The sequence below is a fragment of the Jaculus jaculus genome, chromosome 1 (genome assembly GCF_020740685.1).
Source record: "Jaculus jaculus isolate mJacJac1 chromosome 1, mJacJac1.mat.Y.cur, whole genome shotgun sequence".
Classification (NCBI taxonomy): domain Eukaryota; kingdom Metazoa; phylum Chordata; class Mammalia; order Rodentia; family Dipodidae; genus Jaculus; species Jaculus jaculus.
In genome coordinates this window covers 164,058,187-164,075,655 of record NC_059102.1, presented here as the reverse complement: position 1 = coordinate 164,075,655, position 17,469 = coordinate 164,058,187, and the positions used below count along the sequence as shown (strand labels likewise).

General features: G+C 48.9%; 2 protein-coding genes and 1 pseudogene across 2 annotated transcripts; 1 reads left to right on the top strand and 2 right to left on the bottom strand.

The window, feature by feature from the left end:
• Window positions 1-360: 360 nt before the first annotated feature.
• Window positions 361-1,574, bottom strand: Trmt112 (tRNA methyltransferase activator subunit 11-2). The gene is made up of 4 exons (XM_004656611.2): window positions 1,112-1,574; window positions 926-1,027; window positions 756-845; window positions 361-660 (listed from the first exon to the last, which is right to left on the bottom strand). Exons 1-4 carry the CDS (start codon window positions 1,187-1,189, stop codon window positions 553-555), a joined length of 378 nt encoding a protein of 125 aa, XP_004656668.1. The 5' UTR covers window positions 1,190-1,574; the 3' UTR covers window positions 361-552.
• A 107-nt stretch (window positions 1,575-1,681) lies between these two features.
• On the top strand, window positions 1,682-5,612 carry Prdx5 (peroxiredoxin 5). The gene is made up of 6 exons (XM_004656455.3): window positions 1,682-1,909; window positions 3,400-3,534; window positions 4,850-4,981; window positions 5,056-5,094; window positions 5,209-5,270; window positions 5,366-5,612. The coding sequence occupies exons 1-6, from the start codon at window positions 1,739-1,741 to the stop codon at window positions 5,469-5,471; spliced, it is 645 nt and encodes a 214-aa protein (XP_004656512.3). The 5' UTR covers window positions 1,682-1,738; the 3' UTR covers window positions 5,472-5,612.
• A 10,012-nt stretch (window positions 5,613-15,624) lies between these two features.
• Window positions 15,625-16,118, bottom strand: LOC101594265 (annotated as a pseudogene).
• Between the last annotated feature and the right edge of the window lie 1,351 nt (window positions 16,119-17,469).

The following is a 17,469-nucleotide window of genomic DNA, read 5'->3' as shown; positions in this document are numbered from 1 at the left end:
TCCCAGTGGGTGATGCTTTTGCTGCTGCTTAATCCAACACCCTCTCCAGTGCAGAGGGACTCGGAGAGCAAAGGCCCTTGCCCCCTTCGCTCCTCTCATTTGCATTGGGCATTAGTGCCCCCCCCTTGAAGCAATAACTCCAAGCCGGCTCCAGCCCCTGGACCCCTGGGGTGGCCAGGGCCCCTCCTATCAGCTCTCACCCAGCCTCCTCAGGGGGCGGGGAGAGCACTGCCTCTATGCCCTGCAGAGCAATAACACTATATTTATTTTTGGGTTTGGCCAGGGAGGCGCAGGGACATGGGGCGAGCCTGGGCCCAGAGCCCTGGGCTGTACAGAGACTCTATTTTAATGTATATTTGCTGCAAAGAGAAACCGCTTTTGGTTTTGAACCTTTAATGAGAAAAAAAAAATATACTATGGAGCTCAAGAACGCTGTGCTCAGTGCGTCCATGGGTAGAGGCTGGGGGAGGGAGGGGTTACACAGAAAAATTAGCACACAAGATACACAAGAGAAATGCATGGGTCACACAATGCAAGTGGTGGCTAGCACGATTAAGTCTCCGTTTCCTCCTCATTTAGCAGCATGTTGGGGATGCCTCGGGTGATAGGGAACAGACGACCAGATTCTGGGCACTGCAGGGTGCCCTCCAGCACATCCACCTGCGAGGGAATGGAGCAGAGCTGAGCACCTGGCAGCTTCAGCGTGGGAGGTGGAGGTGTGTGGGGCGGGAAGCAAGTGATGGAGAGGTTCTCACCTCCAGGAGTACGTGGTGCATCTTCCTCAGAAACGCTTCATCGTGCTCGTATCCCTCAGCCGGCTCTGTGGGGATCTCAGCCAGGTGCAGCTGTGGGCAAAAGGCTTAGATGGTTTCTAGGCACCCAATCCCGCCCCTCCCCGGCCGGCCATGGAGGGTCAGGTCCTCACGGTATTAGCCGCCTCCACGAGCGCCGCCCACTCGACTTTGGGTATCATCCGCGCCACGAACTCCGGGTTGAACTCCACGGGATTGACGCGGACCTCGGTGGCCTGCGCGGTGAGGAGCTTTGGTCAGCTAGGGCCGGGACCGCAGTTTATCCCTCCAGGAGAGGACCGAGAGAGCCCACGCCATACCTGGAGACGCAGGGGGAAGCCGCGCGTCCCCACCCCGCGCACGTGCGAGCTGAGGAGGTTGTGGGTGAGCAGCTTCATGTCGCGCCTCTCGATCTCCCCAGGCCGGAACCGCGAGGAGGCGCAGTCCTGATGACGTCACGGATGCGCTCTACGCCATTGGGCGGCAGCGAGGACCGGAAGCGGTGATCTTGCCAGCGCCTCTCGCGCCTGCGGGAGCAGAGCCAGTGAGAGGCCTGAGGTTGAGTCACACGCTGCTGCCGGAAGCGGTTCACCAGCCGATTGCTACGGCGAATGCCGGAGCCCACACTTTGTAAAGCACACGTAAAATGCAAATTATGTAAGGACAGCTGCACTGCAGGCTCTCTCGTCACAGTCTAAAAGCATATTTTAGGCCCACGCAGGCGACCCATACGGTTCTTCCGACTCTGGCTTTCCGTTCAGGGAAAGGTTCCCTTCCCTACTCGTACGTTTGCCTCCAAACACGGGCACGGCTGGATTGCAAGTTAGGTGCGCGACCCCTGAAGTCTCCGCCCCGCACGCTGGCGCACGCGCGGGGGGCGGGGCCGGCCGAGGTCGCGCCTCTGCCTTGGCCCTGCCTGGTGGGTGGGCTTTAGCTGCTGGGAGGGCATGGGGCTGACCTGGCTTGGTGTTCTGGGTCGCAGAGCGGGCTCGGTGCTCAGTGGTGCGGCTTCCTTTAAGAGCGCGGCAGCTGGACCAGGACGGGAAGGACGAAGAGGGTGGGCGCGTGACAGGGTGTGCACTTTCAGTAGCACCGCCGCAGCTATGGCCCCGATCCAGGTGACTGCTGGCCCGGCCGGGCCCGACCCCTTCTCCCCATCTTCCTAAGGCCGACCCTGTCTCGCCCGTTGAGGTTGTCGCCGACTTTCTTGCCCTCCAGACTCCCACCCTGCTGCCCTGGGGACCCGTTGCACTTTCAACCTCTCAAGAAGACCTCTCCGCTACCCTTCCTTCTTGCTCATTTTAGGGTCCTCGAGCTTCATTTCCTTCCTGGGACATCCCCCTCACCCCCGAACCTCTCAGTCACCTCCGGACCCATCTACTGACCTGATACTTGGTGACAGGCCTTCACCATTTTCAGGCGATTTAATGCTCTGTCATCCTATCTTCTGGAAGCATTTTCCTTGCAGCATGACCCCCTTTCAAACTCTGAGGCCACCTTTTACGACAGCACTAGACATCATCCCATGGTTTGAAACAGCTATGGTCCCTTGGAGCCCCTAGGTGCTCCTCCTCAGCTCCCCCCCGCCCCACTATTGTCTCTGCTCTGTGGCTGATTCCTCTGTCTTCTGTTCCGTCTCTCATTAGCCTCTGGATCTTTCTTTTTCTCCACTCTTTTGAGACCTCCACCTTCTTTTTTGTTTTGTTTTGTTTTTCAAGGTAGGGTTTCACTGTAGCTCAGGCTTACCTGGAATTCACCACCGACTCTTAAGGTGGCCTCAAACTCGCAGCGATCCTCCTACCTCTGCTGGGATTAAGGGCGTGCCCCACTACGCCCGGCTGAGACTTCCACCTTCTATTTCATCCTACTCCCAGCTCTGGGCTTCCTAAAGATTGCCTCCCCCACCCCCCGCCGCTCCCAGTGTTGGGGTCTGCGCACCTCACCTGTCTTCCCAGCACCTAACTTTCCATCCTCTCTTTGGCATAGCTGGAACCCTCAGAACTGACATGGATTATTTCCTTTCCTGTTGCCAGGGCCTCCTTGCCCCCAATCACAGTCCTTCACACCCCTTCTTTGTCCATTGATACATTTTTTAAAACATATTTTATTTTCATTTATTTATTTATTTGACAGAGAAAGAGGGAGAGAGAGAGAAAGAGAATGGGTGCGCTAGGGTCTCCAGCCACTGCAAAAGAACTCGAGGTGCATGCGCTCCCTTGTGCATCTGGTTAAAGTGGGCCCTGGGAAACCAAACCGGGGTCCTTTGGCTTTGCAGGCAAACGCCTTAACCGCTAAGCTATCCCTTCAGCCCACATTTCTTTAAAATGGATGGTGTGTCTATACAGTGTCGCAATACTTGAGGCCTCCCACGCCCTTTCTCGCTTGCCACCAGCAGGTCTTTAAGCTGAGCAGGGCTTCCTTGAAACTTGGAAGATGTGGGGTGATCAGGAGATACCAAAGAAGGCACCGGGAAGGAGCCCCTGGAAACTGGCAGGCAGTGCTTCTCTGTTGGATTACCACACTGGCTCCGCAGACACTGGGCTGTCTCTTGGTTGTGGTTTGCTGTGTGCCTTCCTCGCCCCCTTTACCCTGGAGTCCTTGCTTCTAGGTAGGAGATGCTATCCCCTCCGTGGAGGTGTTTGAAGAGCAGCCTGGGAACAAGGTGAACCTGGCAGAACTGTTCAAGAGTAAGAAGGGTGTGCTGTTTGGAGTCCCTGGGGCATTCACTCCTGGCTGTTCTAAGGTGAGGCCTTCCCTCTGAGAGTCAGAAATTGGGATCTTTTGTATTTTTTTTTTTTTTTTCGAGGTAGGGTCTCACTCTCGTCCAGGCTGACCTGGAATTAACTCTGTAGTCTCAGGGTGGCCTTGAACTCATGGCGATCCTCCTACCTCTGCCTCCCGAGTGCTGGGATTAAAGGCGTGCGCCACCACGCCTGGCCCTTTTGTATTCTTTTTTTTTATTATTTGTTTGAGAGCGACAGACACAGAGAGAAAGACAGAAGGAGAGAGAATGGGCGCGCCAGGGCTTCCAGCCTCTGCAAACGAACTCCAGACACGTGCGTCCCCTTGTGCATCTGGCTAACGTGGGACCTGGGGAACCGAGCCTCGAACCGGGGTCCTTAGGCTTCACAGGCAAGCGCTTAACCGCTAAGCCATCTCTCCAGCCCTTTGTATTCTTTAATTGTGTGTTTACAGCCAGAGTGTGCAGATAATATGGCATTTAAGAAAGCATATCAGAGCTGGGCGTGGTGGCGTGCCTTTAATCCCAGCACACTAGGAGGCAGAGGTAGGAGGATCGCCATGAGTTCGAGGCCACCCTGAGATTACATAGTGATTTCCAGGGTGAAACCCTACCTCGAAAAACTAAAATAAAAATAAAAGCTGGGTGTGGTGGCGCACGCCTTTAATCCTAGCATTTGGGAGGCTGAGGTAGGAGGATCGCCATGAGTTCGAGGCCAGCCTAAGACTACATAGTTAATTCCAGGTCAGCCTGGGCCAGAGTGAGACCCTACCTCGAAAAAACAAAAATAAATAAATAAAAGTAAAAAGCAGAAAAGGAAAGCACTTCAGTGTGTTCTGGGCTAGAAATACGAGGGGGCCTGGGCAGGTCATAGCATCAGACCTGTAGGAGAAAAGGACCAATGAACCTAACAGTTGATTGATCCTATTGGATGGCAAGCACTGTGAAAGTTAATTGGTAAAAGGGCAAATAGACTTTTTTTCTTGTGGTTTTTCGAGGTAGAGTCTCATTCTAGCTCAGGCTGACCTGGAACTCACTATGTAGTCTCAGGGTGGCCTCGAACTCATGGTGATCCTCCTACCTCTGCCTCCCGAGTGCTGGGATTAAAGGCGTGCGCTACCATGCCTGGCACAAATAAGCCATTTTTGCCTATGTTGGAATTTTATGGTTTTGACAATAGGACATCTGGATTTGAGCTTCCTAGTAGCCAAGGCGGGAAGGAACTGGAATGTTTCACACTGAAGCAAGTGAAGAAGAAAGGGTGGGCTGAGGAGCACAAAGCATTGTCCCTCTGTTGATGCTTTGTTTCCCGTCTTAGACCCACCTGCCTGGGTTTGTGGAGCAGGCTGAGGCTATGAAGGCCAAGGGTGTTGAGGTGCTGGCATGTCTGAGTGTCAACGATGTCTTTGTTACTGAAGAGTGGGGTCGAGCCCACAAGGCCAAAGGCAAGGTGAGGTATGAAGGCTGCAGGTGGTTGGGGCCAGATAGGAGGTTTGTTTGTGACCTTTACTTTCTGTTGCACAGGTTCGGCTCCTAGCTGACCCCACTGGGGCCTTTGGAAAGGTGAGTGTGCCCCTTGTTCTGTCTTTGGCCAGGCCTTGGAGGATCATGTGATGTGGAGACAAGCCCCTGACCTCTTTTGGGGTCTTCTGATGGGTTTCTCTGTCCTTAATCCAGGAGACAGGTTTATTGCTAGATGACTCACTGGTGCCCCTCTTTGGGAATCGCCGGCTCAAAAGGTAGAGTGGGCAAGTTCTCCATGTGGCATACTGGGGTTTGGATTGCTGCTTCCAGGCTGGGCTCCTGCAGCTGGCCTGGTGCCTCTTTCCGGCAGGTTCTCCATGGTGATAGAGGATGGCAAAGTGAAGGCCCTGAACTTGGAACCGGATGGTACAGGCCTCACCTGCAGCCTGGCACCCAACATTCTCTCACAGCTTTGAGGCCCCAGCCAGATGTGGGCCCTCTGCTCTTCTCATCTCCCTCGCCTTGGGCCAAGAGCCTCAGCACTACCTCAGCTGGGGCCAACTAACTGGAACCTTGGCCATATCTCTGCAATAAATAAATAATACTCTGGTTCAGGGTTTGTGCCCCTGGTGTGGAATTGCTGTATTGCCAAGGTTCTTATAGCATAGTCACTGGTGGATCAAGGCCATTAGGCAGGGGCAGGGCTTGGGGTGGGGGAAGGGGAAGGAAAGGGGGAGCCCCAGCGTCACTAAAGAGGGCCATGGCAGGCCTCTGGAAGCTGAGGAGCCAGAGTTGGCAGAGAAAAGCCTGGCTTGGGCACAGGGCAAAGGGTAGTCCAGGCTGGTGCCAGCCCAGTGGAATCTGAATTCTCTGGTGCCTGGCCTGAGGAGCTGGCTGATGTCACTTATCCCAGATGCCCAGAACAGGAAGGTTAGCTCCAGGCCTCCCGTCTGTCAGACTCCAGTACTTCTAGGAGGATTCTCAGCTCCCTTTCCCAGGAAGGCTGCTAGCACTGATGTCTTCATTAGAGCCTGCAGGGCTAGCTCGGTCAAGAAGCCTTCCTGAGAAGAAGCCTAATTGCACCTAATTGCTCTGCAGTCACAGTAAGATGTGTGCTGGCCTAGAGATGGCTTTGTAGCAGCCCTCACTCTCTGGGACATCAGGCAGGATGGAAGAGGTCCTTCAGAGTCAAGTAGACTAGAGACTTATGGGATTGAGTTAGAGGGGTGTGGGGCTGCTGGGCTCAGAGGACATAATGAGGTCAGTGGACCTTGAGAGCAGTAAGAAAGTGGGTTGCCTTCCAGTCCACAGGCATCTCAACTACCGGGAGATTTCTTCAGGGCAGTGAAGTCACGTTCAAGCCTTGGGGCATTGAAGGATCCGTGAGGGTTCTGGAATGGGGGCCACTGGCTATCAGGGAAGATGGCTGGGGGTGACAGTAGGGCTCAGTGCTCCAGCCTTCGTTCCATTGTTGTCTTGTCTGAATTGCCAACCCTCAGGTCTTGAAGGTGGAGCAGGGGTTGGCACCCTTCTAGTTTCTTTTGCAGCCACCCACCAGACCCTCCCCAAGGTCAAGCTTGGGTCACAGTGCAATCCTTCCTGAAGTGTGTGGTTCAGAGGCCCATTTCTTCCCTGATCTCACTTCTCTTAGATCCTCTTGGTGTGAATGAGGAAACTGAGGCATGGGATTCTTACCAGGGAACCTGTGTGCCTCTAAGCCTGCATCAGTGTATGGGGCTAGCAGAGAACAGCTGCCCATGGCCTGTGCTCTTTCATCCTCCCTATAACCTCATGCCACCAGCAGAAGCCCAGTCTCTGTTGCTCACATAGCCACCCTTGTGAGGCTTTGGATGAAGTGTCTCTTCCATGGTCTCTTGCCAGTAGGCCCCTAGTCTGGTATAAGGGGGCTTCCAGGGTCCTGGTGGCCCCTTAGGACAAACTGATGGGGGCTGGGCTCAGCTTCTTGAGATGAGCAGTACAGCAGGTTGGGCCAGTCCTGGAACTTCTCCAGGCCCCGCAGGGAGAGTGGGGAATCAAGCAACAACTGACAGGAGAATGTGGCAGAGCTGTCTCCCAGGGGACAGGCGGCGGGGCTTCAAGCCTGAGATAAGTCCGGCCAGGCCCTAGATGCCTGAGGCTACACCTGACAAAGTGGTGTACCTGTCTCATGGACTGTAGAGGCCAAAGGGCCAGTTTAGAAAACCAAACCATTGAGCAAAATAGCTATTCAACACATACTGGCTTAGTCCAGTTTCTGTTACTATAGCAGGAAGCTGGACATTTGGCAATTAAAGAAGAGATTTGTGCTGGGCGTGAATTCCAGGTCAGTCTGGGCTAAAGTGGGACCCTACCAATAAAAGTTGTGCCTTGCTGGATTCTAGAGGTTGGAAGGTCAGGGTCAAGATCCTGCATCTGGAGAAGGCCTTTTCTTTTCTTTTCTTTTTTTTTTTAATTTTTTTGTTTATTTTTATTTTTATTTATTTATTTGAGAGTGACAGACAGAAAGAGAAAGAGGCAGATGGAGACAGAGAATGGCCGTGCCAGGGCCTCCAGCCACTGTAAACGAACTCCAGATGCATGCATGCGCCTCCTTGTGTATCTGGCTAACGTGGGTCCTGGGGAATTGAGCCTCGAACCCAGGGTTCTTAGGCTTCACAGGCAAGTACTTAACTGCTAAGCCATCTCTCCAGCCCCGAGAAGGCCTTTTTTTCATGTTTTGAGACAGGGTCTCAGTAGCCCAGGCTGGTCTCAAACTTGTGGAAATCATCCTGTAATGCCTCCCAAGTGCTGGGATTACTCACATGAGCCACCATATCGCCTTTATGTGGTGTTGGGGATTTGAACTTGGCACTTCATGCATGCCAGGCAAGCGCTTCACTGAGCTTCATCCCTCATCTCAATAAATGATTCTGAAGAAATCAAAAGAGGTGAACATGGTGAAGTGGCCTGTAATCCTAGCACTTGGGAGATGGAGTCAGGAGAATCAGCCATTCAGAGCCAGCCTGGGTTACCTAACAAGTTCAAGGACAACGTGGGTGGTATGAGACCCTATATAAAACACAAGAACAGCCACATTGTTAATCTCAGCACTTGGGAGGCAAAGGTAGGAAGATTGCCATGAGTTCAGGGCCACCCTAAGACTACATAGTGAATTCCAGGTCAGCTTGGGCTAGAGTGAGACCTTACTTTGAAAAAAAAATAAATGGAAAAAATAAACAAGAACAAACAAGAAAGCAAAAAGACAATTTAGAAAGCCTTGCTCTCACCAGGTGTGGTGATACATGCCCTTAATCCCAGCACTCAGGAGGCAGGGGTAGAGGATGTTGCAGTCAGATTCATATTGCTGGCAGAAATCACCCGACCATGAGCAGCTTTGGAGGAAAAAAAAGTTTATTTTGGTTTACAGGCTCAAGGGGAAGCTCCATCATGCAGGGGGAAACAATGGCATGAGCAGAGGGTGGACATCATCCTCTGGCCAATACAAGGTGGATAAAAGCAACAGTAGAGTGTGCCAAACACTGGCATGAGGAAATTGGCTGTAACACCCATAAGCCCGCCCCCAACAATATAGCGCCTCTAGAGGCATTAATTTCCAATTGCCATCAGCTGGGGAGACTAGCATTTATGACACCTAAGTTTATAGGGGACACCTGAGTCAAACCACCACAGAAGATCACTTTGAGTTCAAGGCCACCCTGAGACAACAAAGTGAACTCCAGGTCAGCCTGAACTAGAGTGAGACCCTACCTCGAAAAACCAAAAAACGAACGAACAAACAAACAAACAAACAAACAAACAAACAAAAAACTTGTTCTCAATGAAGTCTGTTCATTGGAAAAGTGCCAAGTGGGGACTGAAGCCAAATCCTAGTCCTATGGTCAGTGCTTTGAGCTCCCCATCCCATGATATGATGCAAATGGTCCCATTAGTTTACCCCAGGGCTCTCCCTTATTGCTTGGGCATGGAGCCTCACAGGGAAGGAGCTGGGGAGCCAGCCCTTTGGGAGTTGGTTGTACTTGGGAGAGAGAGTTGCTGGGGGACAGGGGATGCTGGCACCGCTGGCCTAGGCCAAGCCTAGGCTCTATCCATGCTGAGATCATGAGTAGGCCGATGGAGGCTGCTGGCACAGGGGAATGCACTGTGCTGGTAGTGGTTGGGTTTTGGCCATATGGCACTAAGGAGACAGGACAGAGACTAGCCCAGTCTGGCGTGGTGCACGTCTGGAATTCTAACACTGGTGTTGGTAGAAGGAGGAGTGTGAGACCAATGCCAGCCTGGATGACATAGACTTTTTCTTTCTTTCTTTTTTATTTTATTTTACTTTTTTTTTACTTAGGGTCTCTAGCTCAGACTGACCTGACCTGGAATTCACTATGGAGTCTCAGGGTGGCCTTGAACTCCAGCAATCCTCCTTACTCAGCCTCCCAAGTGCTGGGACTAAATGTGTTCACCACCACACGGGGCTTGTTCCTTTAAAAAAAAAAAAATTAAACCCGTGTGGTGGTGCATGCCTTTCATCCCAGCACTTGGGAGGCAGAGGTAGGAGGATCGCCTTGAGTTCGAGGCCACCCTGAGACTACAGAGTGAATTCCAGGTCAGCCTGAGCTAGAGTAGACCCTACATTGAAGCCTCCCTCAAAAAAAATTGTTTAGTTTTTCGAGGTAGGGTCTTGCTCCCAAGACCCTGCTTCAAAAAACCAGAATGGAGCCGGGCGTGGTGGCACCCACATTTAATCCCAGCAATGGGAAGTTGGAGGTAGGTGGATAGTTGTGAGTTCAAGGCCACCCTGAGACTCCATAGTGAATTCCAGGTCAGCCTGAGCTAGAGTGAGAGAGAGAGACCCTACCTTGAAAAAAACAAACAAAACAAAACAAACAAACAAACAACCCAAAATAGGGCTAGAGAGATGGCTTAGCGGTTAAGGCATTTGCCTGCAAAGCCTAAGGACTCATGTTCGACTCTCCAGATCTCACATAAGCCAGAGGCACAAAGTGATGCAAGGTCACACATGCACTGAAGGGGGGACCTGTGTTTGGAATTTGACTGCAGTGGCTAAAGGCCCTAGTGTGCCAGTTCTGTCTCTCTCTCATTAAAAACAAAACAAAACAAAACAAACAAACAGGGAGGGGGAGCTGGAGAGATGGCTTAGCGGTTAGGCGCTTGCCTGTGAAACCTAAGGACTTTGGTTCAAGGCTTGACTCCTTAGGACCCACATAAGCTGGATGCACGAGATGGCGCATGCATCTGGAGTTTGCAATGGCTGGAGGCCCTGGTGTGCCCATTCTACCTATCTGCCTCTTTCTCTTTCTGTCTGTCGCTCTCAAATAACTAAAAATAAACAAAAAAAATTTAAACAGAAAGAATGTAAGAGCCAAAGGAAGGGTAGGACTCCTTAAAACCATTCCCTCCAGACATAAAATGGCCTGGATATTCATGACCTCATAGTGCTTGACACTACCTACACAAGACCATTGTAAGAGGAGGAAAAGACCATAACATCAAAATAAAAGAGAGACTGATTGAGATGAGGAGGGGATATGATGGAGATGGAATTTCAAAGGGCAAAGTGGGGGGGGGAGAGAGGGTATTACCATGGGATATTTTTATAATCATGGAAAATGTTAATAAAAATTGAGAAAAAAATAAAAATAAAAAAATAAAAAATATTGGCTTAGCAGTTAAGGCACTTGCCTGCAAAGCCAAAGAACCCAGGTTCTATTCCTCAGCATCCATGCACAAGGTGGTGCATGCATATGGAGTTCGTTTGCAGTAGCTGGTTGCCCTGGCAGACCCATTCTTCCTCTCTCTCTCTCTCTCTCTCTCTCTCATTTTCTCTTTATCAAATAAATAAATAAAATATTTTTTAAATTAAAAAAATTTTATAAACAGGGCTGGAGAAATGGCTTAGCAAGTAAGACCCTTGCCTGTGAAGACCAAGGACCCAAGTACCCACATAAGCCAGATGCATAAGGTGGTGCATGCTAGAGGCCGTGGTACACCCATCCTCTCCCCATCTGCCTCCTCTCTCAAATAATTTTTTTTTTTTGAGGTAGGGTTTCCCTCTAGCTCAGGCTGACCTGGAATTCACTATGTAGTCTCAGAATGGCCTCGAACTCATGACGATCCTCCTACCTCTGCCTCCCGAGTGCTGGGATTAAAGGCGTGCTCCACCACGCCCGGCCCCTAAATAAAATATTTTTAAAAAACCAAAACAAGGTGCTGGAAAGATGGCTTAGTGGTTAAGGCATTTGCTTGCAAAGCCAAAGGATTGTGGTTCTATTCCCTAGGACCCACGTAAGCCCCAGATGCACAAGGGGGTGGTATGCATCTGGAGTTCGTTTGCAGTGGCTGGAGGCCCTGGCACCCATTCTCTCTCTCTGCTTGTTTTTCTTCCTCTCTCTCTCTCAAATAAATAAATAAAACATAAATAAAATATGTGTGCATCTCTGTAACGAGGAGCAGCTTGAGTAGGTCTGTGTGAATGCATACTATTTATTTTCCAGTGTAGGGTCTCGCTTTAGCCCAGGCTGACCTGGAACTCACTATGTAATCCCAGGGTGGCTTCCGATTCATAGTGATCTTCTTGCTTCTGCCTCCCAAGTACTAGGATTAAAGGCATGTGCTACCATGCCTGGTGTGAATGCATACCTTTAAGGCTAATAAACATGCACTGACTCTTCCAGCCTGAGCTGTGTCTTTTGTAGAGGTAAGATGCCTTACCCAGGAAACACTCCTCACAGAGGGAAGGCAGCAGGAAGCTTTCCCCACCTTCTTGGATGCTAGTGATTTGAGATGGAGGCTTAGCTCACAGATGTACTAAGGTTACAGTGGCAGCCATGGAACTGTTGGGGACACACGCGTCTATTTTATCTGCTCTCCCTACCACATTAAACATACGTCCTTGAGCTGGAGAGATGGTACATGCATCTGGAGTTCATTTGCAGTGGCTGGAGGCCATAGTGCGTGCTCTCTCTCTCAAATAAAAAAAAGAAATGGTTAATAAAACATACTCTATTACTTTAAGAATCAATATGGCTGCTGGATTCCAGGCATTACATCTGTAGTCTAGTTAATAGGAAGGAGGAAGTGGAGGAAAAAATATCCCATGACCTTTTCAAAGTTTTCTGTACTAGGTGGGTGTGGTAGGTGGGCTGGTCAACAATCCCAGGCTTTGGAGGTGGAGACTGGGGATCCCTGGGGCAAGCTGGCCAGCTCCACTAGTTTAGTCAGTTCTGGTTTCAAGTGAGAGGTCCTGCTTCAGTAAATAAAGTGGACAGTGTTTGAGGAAGACATACAAAATCAAGCCCAGGCCTCTACATGTACCTATACATCCACAAGCATGTACCAAACAAACATATACATACAACAAAAAATGTTTTTCTGGCCGGGTGTTACGGCACACACCTTTAATCCCAGCACTCGGGAGGCAGAGGTAGGAGGATTGCTGTGAGTTCGATGCCACCCTGACACTACATAGTGAATTCCAAGTCAGCCTGAGCTAAAGCAAAACCCTACTTCAAAACAAACAAACAAACAATGGGGGCAGGGAGGGGATTACCATGGGATCTTTTTTATAATCATGGAAGTTGTTAATAAAAATTTGAAAAAAAAACAACAAAAAATGTTTTTCAGAAAGTTGCTGTGCAGTGATTCCCTTATCCAAGGGAGGCATGCTTCAAGACCATCCAGTAGATGCCTGACACATTGTATATATTATATTTCTTCTTTTACATACATACCTGTAATAAAGCTTTTATTTATTTATTTATTTGGGGGAGGATGTGTGTGGATGTCAGATTTCTTTTTTTTTTTCCAATGCAAAACATTTTAATAGGTTGTCAAATATACAGTTATTAGTATTATCTAAATATCATTATAAAAACTGGTCTATCACATTAGATCATCTGTAAAACAGAAACACAAATCACACATTGACAATAACCTCCACCTTCTTTGAGACAGTCACTTGCCCCTGCAAACAAATGTCAGATTGGTTGGCCCATCACCTTCAGATTTTCCTGGCTCCGCCATCTATTGTCATAGGTGCTTTGGGATCACGGTGGCTTTATATGGTTACCAGAATACTGAACTTGGGCCTGCAGACTTTGCAAGCAAGGTCATTTAACTTCTTTAAAAAATTTTTTAAATTATTTTTTTCTTTGAGTGAGAGACAAAAAGAGGGGGAGAGAGAGAGAGAGAGACAGAGAACGGGCACACCAGGGCCTATCTGCCCCTGTTGAATGAATTCCAGACATGTGCATCCTCTTGTGGCACATGGGCGACATTGCATGCTTGCACCACTGCATCTGTCTACCTGGGACCTGGAGATCTGAACATGTGTTCTTAGGCTTCGCAGGCAAATACCTTAACCACTAAGCCATCTCTCTAGCCCAAGGTCATTTAGCCTCTAAGTCATCTCTTCAGCCCTGTTTTGATTTTTCTTTAATGCCAAGACAAGAAACAATGTATTATAGACAGAAGAAAATTTTCTCATCCAAAATATAGAAATCTATGCAACTTTGCCACAATCAATATTCATGGACTGTACAAATTTACACCAGTTCATAAGTTACCAAATAAAAGATGAATAAGAAGGTTCACAAAATAGATGGTGGTTTGTGGAAAAGACTTACCCAATTAAGTACAAGGAAAGTTACAAACCAGACCTCTACTTTCTAAAAATAAGCAGTTTACTCAGTCTTAGAAAATTACAAACTAGGGATAGAGAGATGGCTTAGCAATTAAGGTGCATGTCTGCAAAACCTAAGGACTCAGGTTTGATTCTCCAGGTCTCATGTAAGCCAGATGCACATGGTGGCACATCCATTTGGAGTTTGTTTGCAGTGACTAGCGGCCCTGGCATGCCCATTCTCATTCTCTCTCCCTCTGTCTCAAATAAATAAATAAAAATAAAATCTTAAGAAAATATATTTAAAAAAAAAAGGAAAACTACAAGCTAGCTTGTACAGAGAGCTGGCTGGTACTAACAACCACAGTTGAGATAGTGTAGTGTCTTTTTTTTGTTTGTTTGTTTTTCCAAGGTAGGGTCTTGCTGTAGCTCGGGCTGACCTGGAATTCACTATGTAGTCTCTGGGTGGTCTCGAACTTATGGCGATCCTTCTACCAGTGCCTCCTGAATGCTGGAATTAAAGGTGTGCACTACCACGCCTGGATGACCGTGCCTTTTTTTTTTTTAATTTTCTTTGTTCATTTTTATTTGTTCATTTGAGAGCAACAGAGAGAAAGAGGCAGATAGAGAGAATGGGTGTACCAGGGCCTCCAGCCACTGCAAAGAAACTCCAGATGCATGTGCCCCCATGTGCATATGGCTAACTTTGGTCCTGGGGAATCCAGCCTCGAACCGGGGTACTTAGGCTTCACAGGCAAGCACTTAACAGCTAAGCCATCTCTCCAGCCCTGACAGTGTCTTTTGAAGGTCTTTTAAAAGCCTGTTGCCAGCCAGATGTGGTGGCATATGCCTTTAATCCCAGCACTTGGGAGTCAGAGGAAGGAGGATCGCCGTGAGTTTGAGGTCACCCTGAGACTACTTAGTGAATTCCAGGCCAGCCTGAGCTACAGTAAGACCCTACCTCGAAAAACAACACAATACAACACAACACAACAAAACAAAACAAAAAGCCTGTTGCCAAGGCAGATTCTGGTCACTTGCTACTTTCAAAGCCAAAAAACACAATACAAGGTCTGATAATTTTCCCAGGTCATGTGTACTAGTTTGTATGTATATTTATACACCTAAATGCTAGGTAAAGTTTCTGGTACCACCATGCTTAAAATTTTGAGCTTTCCTACTGAGCTGCCAAAAAGCAGTCGTTGATAAGTGCAAACTCTTCTGCAAGATCTACTGCAAGGAAGGTTCTTTGAAATACAGATTTTCCTTAAATGTACGAACTGATGTGAAAATTTAGGTATGATGTCTGGGAGAAACTGAAACTGCCCTAGGACTTCACTCCCTAGCAAATAAAGTGATCATCATTAACGTGGACTCACAGGCTATTAAATCACTAAAGGTACTGTCCAAACTATGACACTGTCACTTAAAAAAAAAAAAAATTACCAGCCGGGCGTGGTGGCGCACGACTTTAATTCCAGCACTTGGGAGGCAGAAGTAGGAGGATTGCCATGAGTTCAAGGCCACCCTGAGACTATGTAGTTAATTCCAAGTCAGCCTGGGTCGGAGTGAGACCCTGCCTGGAAAAAAAAAAAAAAACAAAACAACAACAAAAAAAACCATTCTATCTTGTGCCAGATCTTTACAGCTGTGACATGGTTTAAAGTCCATAATCCTTCCCCAAGAGGAGCGCCACCCAAAGCAAAAGTCGAATTTATCCATCCATTATAAGATGATCCAGCCATAGAGTATATCTTTTTTTTTTTGTTCATTTTTATTTATTTGAGAGCGACAGAGAGAGAGAGAGAGAAAGAGGCAGATAGAAAGAATGGGTGTACCAGGGCCCCCAGCCACTGCAAACAAACCCCAGACGCGTGTGCCCCCCCCTGTGCATCTGGCTAACTTGGGTCCTGGGGAATCCAGCCTCGAACCGGGGTCCTTAGGCGTCACAGGCGAGCGCTTAACCGCTAAGCCATGTCTCCAGCCCCATAGACTATATCTTAGCCCGATACAGTCATCATATTGTAGTTCTCGGAAGGGGGAGAAGTTCCTGCTTTCCGCTGATTCTGCGGTCTGCCATTTATTTGCGCGTCGGTGTGCTGAGTGCTGCCTCCTGCTGGTGAGCCTTCGCCCGGCCCGGCACGCAGGTGGAGCGGTCCCGTCCAGTTCTGTAGGACGCTTCGCAGGGGTCCGCGCCAAGGGCGAGTTCTCTTGGACGAAGCCTGAACAAGTCTTGCCTGCTCAGTCCGGTCCGCCGCCGGGCCGCCTTTCCAATCAGTGGATCCATTTTATGGTTGATGCGAGTACAACGGTAACCTGATCCCTTGCGCGGCTTTTCTGGGAACCAGTGACGTTCGGAATGTGCTGCCAGCAGCTCCTGCAGGCCCTGGCTGAAGGTCTGCAGCTGTCGCTCGCTCGTGAGCCCCGTGGTGCCGAGGAACTTGGAGACGAAGGACGCGGCGGTGGCGATCTCACAGATCATGGTGGCAGCCCGAGTGTAGGGTGGCCCGGGGATCGGCCCCTCGCCCCGACAGACGGACTGAGATGGACCGGAGGACACCGCTCCTCCCCCAACCCCCGGCTCCCCTCACAGACCAGACACGACTGGGAGGAAAAAAATAAGAGTGTGGGGTTGGAGAGATAGCTTAGCGGTTAAGGACTTTGCCTGCAAAGCCAAACTACCTCGGTTCGATTCCCCAGGACCCACATAAGCCAGATGTACAAGGTGGCGCACGCATCTGGAGTTCGTTTGCACTGGCTGGAGGCCCTGGCCCGCCTATTTTCTCTCTCTCTCTCTCTCTCTCTCTCTCTCTCTCTCTTTCTTTGTGTGTGTGTGTGTGTGTGTGTGTGTACCTCTTTCCCTGTCTTGCACCCTCAAATAAATAAAATAAAAATTAAAAGAAGAGTGTGAAGGCGGAGGAGGGGGGTGGGACGGCTACTGGAATTATCTTTTGTTGTTGTTTTACCCCCTTTTAAAGAAAAGTTATTTTCGAGACAAGAGAGGGCGGGAGACAGAGGCGAGCCATGTCAGTCTGGTTCACATGCCTCCGATCTCCCCGGCCGTTTCCGCTTCCAGTTTGGTAGTGTCCTAAGATGCTGTCATGGTGGGCGAACCCCTGTTTTGATTTTTGTTGAGACAGGGTCTCATGTAGCTCAGGCTGACCGCAAACTCACTGTATAGCTTGAACTCCTTTTATTTATTTATTTATTTTTTATGAAAACTCTGACTTTTATTTTTTTATTTATTTTTAAATAATATTTTTTTTGGGGGGGGTTTTCGTTTTTTTTTTCTTTTTTTTTTTAATTTTTATTAACATTTTCCATGATTATAAAATATATCCCATGGTAATTCCCTCCCTCCCCACCCCCACACTTTCCCGTTTGAAATTCCATTCTCAATCATATTACCTCCCCATTACAATCATTGTAATTACATATATACAATATCAACCTATTAAGTATCCTCCTCCCTTCCTTTCTCCACCCTTTATGTCTCCTTTTCAACTTACTGGCCTCTGCTACTAAGTATTTTCATTCTCACACAGAAGCCCAGTCATCTGTAGCTAGGATCCACATATGAGAGAGAACATGTGGCGCTTGGCTTTCTGGGCCTGGGTTACCTGACTTAGTATAATACTTTCCAGGTCCATCCATTTTTCTGCAAATTTCATAACTTCATTTTTCTTTACCGCTGAGTAGAACTCCATTGTATAAATGTACCACATCTTCATTATCCACTCATCTGTTGAGGGACATCTAGGCTGGTTCCATTTCCCAGCTATTATAAATTGAGCAGCAATAAACATGGTTGAGCATGTACTTCTAAGGAAATGAGATGAGTCCTT